The following is a 7,500-nucleotide window of genomic DNA, read 5'->3' on the forward strand; positions in this document are numbered from 1 at the left end:
GGAGGAAGAGGGGGGGAGAGGAAAGAGGAGGAGGAGGAGGTGGGAGGAGGAGAGAGGGTGGAGGAGGAAGAGGGGGGGGAGAGGAAAGAGGAGGAGGAGGAGGTGGGAGGAGGAGAGAGGGTGGAGGAGGAAGAGGGTGGGGGGAGAGGAAAGAGGAGGAGGAGGAGGTGGGAGGAGGAGAGAGGGTGGAGGAGGAAGGGGGGAGAGGAAAGAGGAGGAGGAGGAGGTGGGAGGAGGAGAGAGGGTGGAGGAGGAAGGGGGAGAGGAAAGAGGAGGAGGAGGAGGTGGGAGGAGGAGAGAGGGTAGAGGAGGAAGAGGGGGGGAGTGGATAGAGGAGGAGGAGGAGGTGGGAGGAGAAGAGAGGGTGGAGGAGGAAGAGGGGGGGAGAGGAAAGAGGAGGAGGAGGAGGTGGGAGGAGGAGAGAGGGTGGAGGAGGAAGAGGGTGGGGGAGAGGAAAGAGGAGGAGGAGGAGGTGGGAGGAGGAGAGAGGGTGGAGGAGGAAGGGGGGAGAGGAAAGAGGAGGAGGAGGAGGTGGGAGGAGGAGAGAGGGTGGAGGAGGAAGAGGGGGGGAGTGGATAGAGGAGGAGGAGACATGAGGAGGGAGGGGGAGGAGGAGAGAGGAGGGGGGGAGGAGCAGGAGGAGAGGGAGATAGAGAGAGGGACAGATAGTTAGTTAATATAGTACGTGAGCCTTAGCCGAAAGGATCCGGGTCAAACCCCAATGTCCACGATCGACCTGATCGTCCGCATCCTTGAGCAACACGCTCAAATCCCCAACCTGCTAATTAACGACATGTATTCCTTGTGGGGAATCGAACCCTTAACCCCTGCAGGGTTATCGCCATGCTGCACCAGCAGAGCTCCACGTTTTGGCTTTGATTATCTCACAATAGATCTCCCCAGCTTGGAGAACGGATCAAAGGGACGTTTGAATAAAATGTAACTGAGCGTGCAACGTCTTATTAAAAGGAGATCAAATAACCACGGGGGGCGGAAACTGAGATGTTAAATAACATGTGTTTTTTTTTAATGAAAGCTAAATTCTGTTATCGCAAAAAGGGGGACGCTCCAAATAAACAACTAATTAAATGCTGCTTAAACACACCGTGGGAGCGTAACATGAAATGTTCGCTCTTTATTAGGGTTTTCATCGCTGGATGTATTAAGACAAGCGTCTCGCTGGGGATCTGCGTTTAGAGCTCTAAAACAAGTGGTAAATGTGATCACGATAATTGAAGCTGTACATACACTCCAAGGCAGTATTCTGACGCAAGTTTTTTGGCTGGAAATGACACGTGAAATAGGAAATAATAGCGAATGTTTACTTTTCATTATTATTATTCAAGACTATAATAAGTTGTAGTCATTACGTATTTCTTACATCTTATATGTATTACTTTGATTGTCTGAGTCGCTTCGGTATACTCAGAAGAGCCTGGGCAATGCAAATATTTTATATGATTGCATTTCGTTATTCTATTCCAATTATTTTTCATTCCTTTTTTGTTAGCCTTAAACTACCTCCTACATTAAATTATTCTTATTGACCATTATAACGATACAGTTTTCATTCATATCATTAGCATCCAATTTGCATTTCAACTAAAACGTTTGGTGCTGTAACACCTGAAATTTCCTTTCAGCGACAAATCTTCATCCTATCTCTATCTCATCTCACCAGAGTGGTGTAGATGGCGTCTATCTTGTCGTCCTGAAGAGGCCTGAAGCCAGACACCTTGCAGCCCAGGTTGGAGTTGACCAGCACCTGCGGAGCAGAAGTAGTACAATAGTTAGCATAGCATTAGCATAGCATTAGCATTAGCATTAGTGGTGACCACTATATATATCAAATATATAAAAGCGATGGCATGCTACGCGACCAATTGACAATCTGCCGTCTTCAAACACAGAACAAAGAACTGGTTTATGTTGTTGTTGCTTGTTCTTGTACTCTTTGCAATGTTTTGCACCCATCTGTTCAAACAAGTTGATTACAGGTACCATTTCTTTGAACACCGAAAGTGAAATGAACCCACATCAAGCTGTTTGGTTTGATTGGCTAAATTATTCACTCACAGTGTGAAGTACACTAGAGATTGTAGTGTTCAAAACACTACAATCTAACCATGAAAAAATGTAATGCCGTACTAAATTAAAACCAAAACTCAAGTAAAATGACAAAAATTAAGCCGAAATTCAACTCAAAATGATTTCACCTTTGCAACTGCCCCCTCAAAAGGGCAGTAAAGACTTTACAGGCCTTGTTTAAAGGACAAACCAAAAGGAATAAATTGCTATATTAAAAAGGAAAAAATCAAAATATTCGGTATATTAAGAACAAAAGAGAAAACATAAACATCATAACTAAAGTCGGTTCTCAGGGTCCAAGCGAACGTCACCACTACCTTGGACTCTCTCCCTCTCTCTCCCCCTCTCTCCCTCTCTCTCCCTCTCTCTCCCCCTCTCTCCCTCTCTCTCCCTCTCTCGCCCACCTTGTGTGCGGCCAGCCGTCTGTGGATGAAGCCCATGTCGGTGAGGTACTTCATCCCGGAGGCGACTCCGGACAGCAGGTCCATCAGCTGCATCACCGTCAGCTGGCCCTCGTGTTTCTGGGGTCACCAAGGGGGGAGAGGAGGGAGGAGGGGGGAGGGGAGGGGGGAGAACGGGAGAGGAGGGGAGGAGGGGGAAGAGGAGGGAGGAGAGGAGGGAGAAGAGGGGGGGGCAGGAGGGAGGAGGGGGGAGAGGAGGGAGGAGGGAGGAGAGGAGGGAGGAGGACGGGAGAGGAGGGAGGAAAGGAGGGAGGAGGGGGGAGAGGAGGGAGGAGGGGGGAGAGGAGGGAGGAGAGGAGGGAGAAGAGGGGGGCAGGAGGGAGGAGGGGGGAGAGGAAGGAGGAGGGGGGAGAGGAGGGAGAAGGGGGGAGAGGAGGGAGGAGGGAGGAGAGGAGGGAGGAGAGGAGGGAGAAGAGGGGGGGCAGGAGGGAGGAGGGAGGAGGGGGGAGAGGGGGGAGAGGAGGAAATGAGAGGACAGGGAAGAAGAAGAGAGTAGAGGGGGGGAGAGAAGAGGGGAGGGAGAGAGGAGGTAGAGGACAAAGAGGAGCGAATGAGGAGACAAGGAGAGGAGAGGCGAAAGAGGTGAGGGGACGTGAGGACAGAAGAGGAGACAACAGGAGAGGAGAAAAAATAAGGTAACAACGAGATAAGCAAAACGTGAGCAGAGGAGACGAGCAGAATAAACAGGCAGAAAGCACAACACAACATTGCCGCCGTGATACACTCCAGAGTCCAATCTGTGCTGAAAACAAACCGGCCGCTCATTCATATCACTCCACACCGAGGTTTGGGGAAGACGCCTGAGCTTTTCGGCCGCGATTACAATCTAAACACTCTGATCACAGAGTCCCTTGGAGAGAGCACATTTGCTACGTTAATTAAGCGCACTCTGGTCGTTATTGCACACACTTTGTTGGCCCGCGTGTAGGGCACGACTAAAGCGCTAATGTGTCTGGGGTTTAATATCGCCGGCGACGGCGCTAGTTCATTCACACCAGGCCTGATCACTAGCACTGATTTCACTTCAGTTTGGGGCTGCACAATGACAGTGGGTGTGTTTAGAGTCACTCCAAGGTGAGCTGGTGTGTTGGGGCTTTGCACCCTCTTGTTGCACACACACACACACACACACACACACACACACACACACACACACACACACACACACACACACACACACACACACACACACACACACACAGGCATAGGCACACACAAATGCACACACGTCAGAGGGGAAAACAAGTAAAGAGCTTACCCTGAGGAAGGAATCCAAGGCTCCGTTGCTCATACTCTCTACCACGATCATCATAGTGTTACCTGGAGAGAGAGCGAGAGAGAGAGAGAGAGAGAGAGGGGGGGAAGAAATAGAGAGAGAGAGAGAGAGGGGGGGGAAGAAAGAGAGAGAGAGAGAGAGAGGGAGAAGGAAGCAGAGGGAGAGAGAGAAAGAAATAATTTAAATATATACATATGAATATACGATACATGAATAATGAAAGGAAGAAATCGATAGAAGTCAGAGAATAAGTGTGTATGTGTGTGTGTATGCGTATGTATGTGTATGTGTGGGTGGGAAGGTGTGTGTGTGTGTGTGTGTATGCGTATGTATGTGTATGTGTATGTGTGGGTGGGTGTATGTATGTGTATGTGGGAAGGTGTGTGTGTGTGTGTGTGTGTGTGTGTGTGTGTGTGTGCGCGCGTGCGCTATGCGGTACCATCCTTCACCCAGTGAGCTGTGGAGGATGTGGAGAACCTTTCCACTGCACTGCCTGTCTCAGTTTAATGACCCTCTAAACACACACACACACACACACACACACACACACACACACACACACACACTTCTCTCATAACACACACAGACACACACACACACAATCTATCTCTCCTCTCTCTCACACACACACACACACACACACACACACACACACACACACCACATGTAATCACACAAAGACACACACACATTGTATGCAATCGATTTAACAGTCACACACATACACAAACACACAGGAGCACACACACACATTATATGTATTCAGGCACACAATCACACAACACACCCATCGTAGTCAAAACTGAGAAAAAACCCAACGACTACCTCTTAAACCTCGGATTGACATTAAATAGCGTGTACCAAAGGAGATGAGCATTCCCGTTGCATTACCTCCCTAACGGTGAATACCATTCAGGAGGAACAAAATGGCGGGAAGCAGTTGAGAGAGAAAGTGCAGCATAGATGCAGAAAACTCGGAGGTCCGGGAGGAATAAACAGAGCAGGTGACGGACGGGTGATTATAATGGAGGACGAAGAGATCAGAGGAACCAGAGAAAGGTCAGGAGGGCTGAGAGGGGAACCACTGCTACTCCCATAGAAGAGGAGAGAGAGAGAGAGAGAGATAGAGAGAGAGAGAGAGATGAAAGAGCTAGAGAAAGGGACAACAAATAGAGAAAATTGTAGATTGAGAGGTAGAGAGAGAGACAGCTAGGGAGAGGTAGCACGATAGATAGATAGATAGATAGATAGATAGATAGATAGATAGATAGATAGATAGATAGATAGATAGATAGATAGATTAAGAGTTAGGGTGAGAGAGAGACAGAGAGAGATGTAGAGAGGGAGGGAGAGGGTGAGAGGGAGATAAAGAGGGGATGAAAGAGTCAGAGAAATAGACAAATAAAGTAGAAGAGTTAAGTAGAGAGTTGAGAGCGATAGATAGAGACAAGCATTGACGTACAGAAAACAATGCAGTCAGTGTTTCTTATAGTGTTTCTATATGTGTGTGTGTGTGTGTGTGTGTGTGTGTGTGTATGTGTGTGTGTGTGTGTGTGCGAGCGTGATCCTGGCTGTGTGTGTAGGCTTTAAGTGCTGCGTTGACCTTCTCCCTTGGTTTGAAGCGGAGGGTAGGGAGGTAAGTGCTGGTTATATGGACCTAATAAGTCGTGGCAGAAGCCTCCCGAACAAGACAGCTGGAAAATGAGATCTCCGCTGTAAACCATCAAGGGACACTACTGGTGCTGCCACTGCGGCGGCTGTCTTTGTCGGAAAACACATTGACAATAAAGATGTGGGGGCTTTTGGATGCACTTTTTTTTTCCCGCAGGAAAGAATTCTCATTGTAAATAGCTGAAAAGCGACTCAAACGCGGGCAAACTCACCGATTCCCTTTGGAAATGCATGGCAAAAGATGCTGTCAACCCACCCACTTTTCTATTTGTATGGTCGATACTCGATGCGATGGGACTTTCTGAAGAAAAATAAAGTTTTTTAAAATGGGTATATAGTTCTCTTATTTTTTCTTTAAAGGTGGAGTTCGGTGGATTTACTGGCCTCTGTGGCATCCCGCCGCTGAACCTCGGACCGGGTGGGTCCGAGGACACTCAGTAGACTTGGTTTACCGTCGCCAACCCCCAGCCGGCGACAGAGAGCACCACGTCTCTCCCCCCAATCAGCGCAATCAGGGACACCTGGCCGGAGGAAGGGAAAGGACCCGAAGCTGGGTTTAAAAGGCGCACCAGACCGGGCGAACGAGGAAGTGCCACGGAGAGGGTCCGCACCACGAGGAAGTGCCACGGAGAGGGTCCGCACCAGCGAGGAAGTGCCACGGAGAGAGTCCGCACCACGAGGAAGGGCCACGGAGAGAGTCCGCACCACGAGGGAGTGCCACGGAGAGAGTCCGCCCCACGACGAAGCGACACGGAGGGATTCCGCACCACGCCGGCGAGCTAGAGGCTCACGGAGACCCTAGCACGAGTATACAGACTATTTATGCTGCGGAAATAAACGCCGGCTGCGGCTTTAAACCCCTGCTTTCTGTGTAATTCGTACCGGGTATCTGACAATCGGGGAAACGGGTTGCCACATATGGTGGAGGATGCGGGCAACTCGACCGCGCTACGGGCCGGGTTTGTGAGGGAACCCCCCTCAGCCGGCATGCAGAACCCGGATGGGACCGCGGCGACGCCCGCCCAGCAGCAGCAGTGGGAGACCAGCGAGAGTCTGGCCCTCCTCTACGAGGCCGTACTGCGGCTCACCGAACTCGCCGCCGCGACCGCCGCCGCGACCGCCGCCCCGATGCAGCCGGAGACGACGCCGCCAGAGACGACGCGGCCCGAGATGAGGCCGCGGGAGACGAGGCCGCGGGAGACGAGGCCGCGGGAGACGAGGCCGTGGGAGGAGGGGCCGCGAGACGAGCCACGCCGGCAGCAGACGCAGCCATGCATGCGAGCGACCTGCTGGGCGCAGGGGAAAACGGGAAGCCCGACCATACCGGCGCGGGTAATGACCCAGGACACGCAGGCCCTCGTGGATACCGGCAGCGTGGTCACTCTCCTCCGCCCCGACTTGGCGGGCGGGAAGGAGGGCGCACCCATAGAGGTGACCTGCATGCACGGGGACGCCCGGACGTTCGAGACCTGCCACGTCGTCATCCGGACCCCGCACGGGGTATTCACGACGCGGGCAGGGATCGTACCCCACCTACCGGTGCCGCTGCTAATCGGGAAGGACTGCCCGATCTTCCACCGGCTACAGGACCCGGCGCGTGAACTCCGGAGCCGGAGAGAACCACCCCGCAGAGGGGTGAGGGGAGCTCAACAGGCCCACGGGGCCACCAGGCCTCCGTCGCCCCCTGGAGGGCGAACAGAGGAGGCTGAGCCCGCGGCCTCACCGGAACCAGGGGCCGTGGCGCTGCTCGGGGCCGACTTGGAGCCGGGGCTCGGGGCCGAGCCAGGGGCCGGCGTCGGCACCGAGACGGAGGCGGCGGGGACGTCGGTCGGAGCAAGGGACTCCGCTGGAGGGGCGGAGGACGATCGCCTGTCCGTGTCGATCCCCAGCGGGAACGCCGTCACGCTGGACGGGGATGGGGACGGCCTCCGTGGGACAGGTGGACCTGTGGGGCCTCCGGATCCCGACGGGAGCGCCGACGACCGCCTGGTCCCCTCTGGACCC

General features: G+C 52.8%; 1 protein-coding gene across 1 annotated transcript in view; it reads right to left on the reverse strand.

The window, feature by feature from the left end:
• The window catches only part of epha10 (EPH receptor A10), a gene marked incomplete at its 5' end in the record, with an annotated part of 156,899 nt that overhangs the window by 18,663 nt on the left and 130,736 nt on the right, over nt 1-7,500 (reverse strand). Inside the window, 3 exons of the mRNA XM_079749336.1 lie at nt 1,679-1,765; nt 2,493-2,609; nt 3,808-3,869. Coding sequence (XP_079605462.1) covers nt 1,679-1,765; nt 2,493-2,609; nt 3,808-3,869 — 266 coding nt within the window. The remainder of the gene's footprint in view (nt 1-1,678; nt 1,766-2,492; nt 2,610-3,807; nt 3,870-7,500) is intronic.

The sequence above is a fragment of the Pollachius pollachius genome, assembly GCF_949987615.1.
Source record: "Pollachius pollachius genome assembly, chromosome: 13".
Taxonomy (NCBI): domain Eukaryota; kingdom Metazoa; phylum Chordata; class Actinopteri; order Gadiformes; family Gadidae; genus Pollachius; species Pollachius pollachius.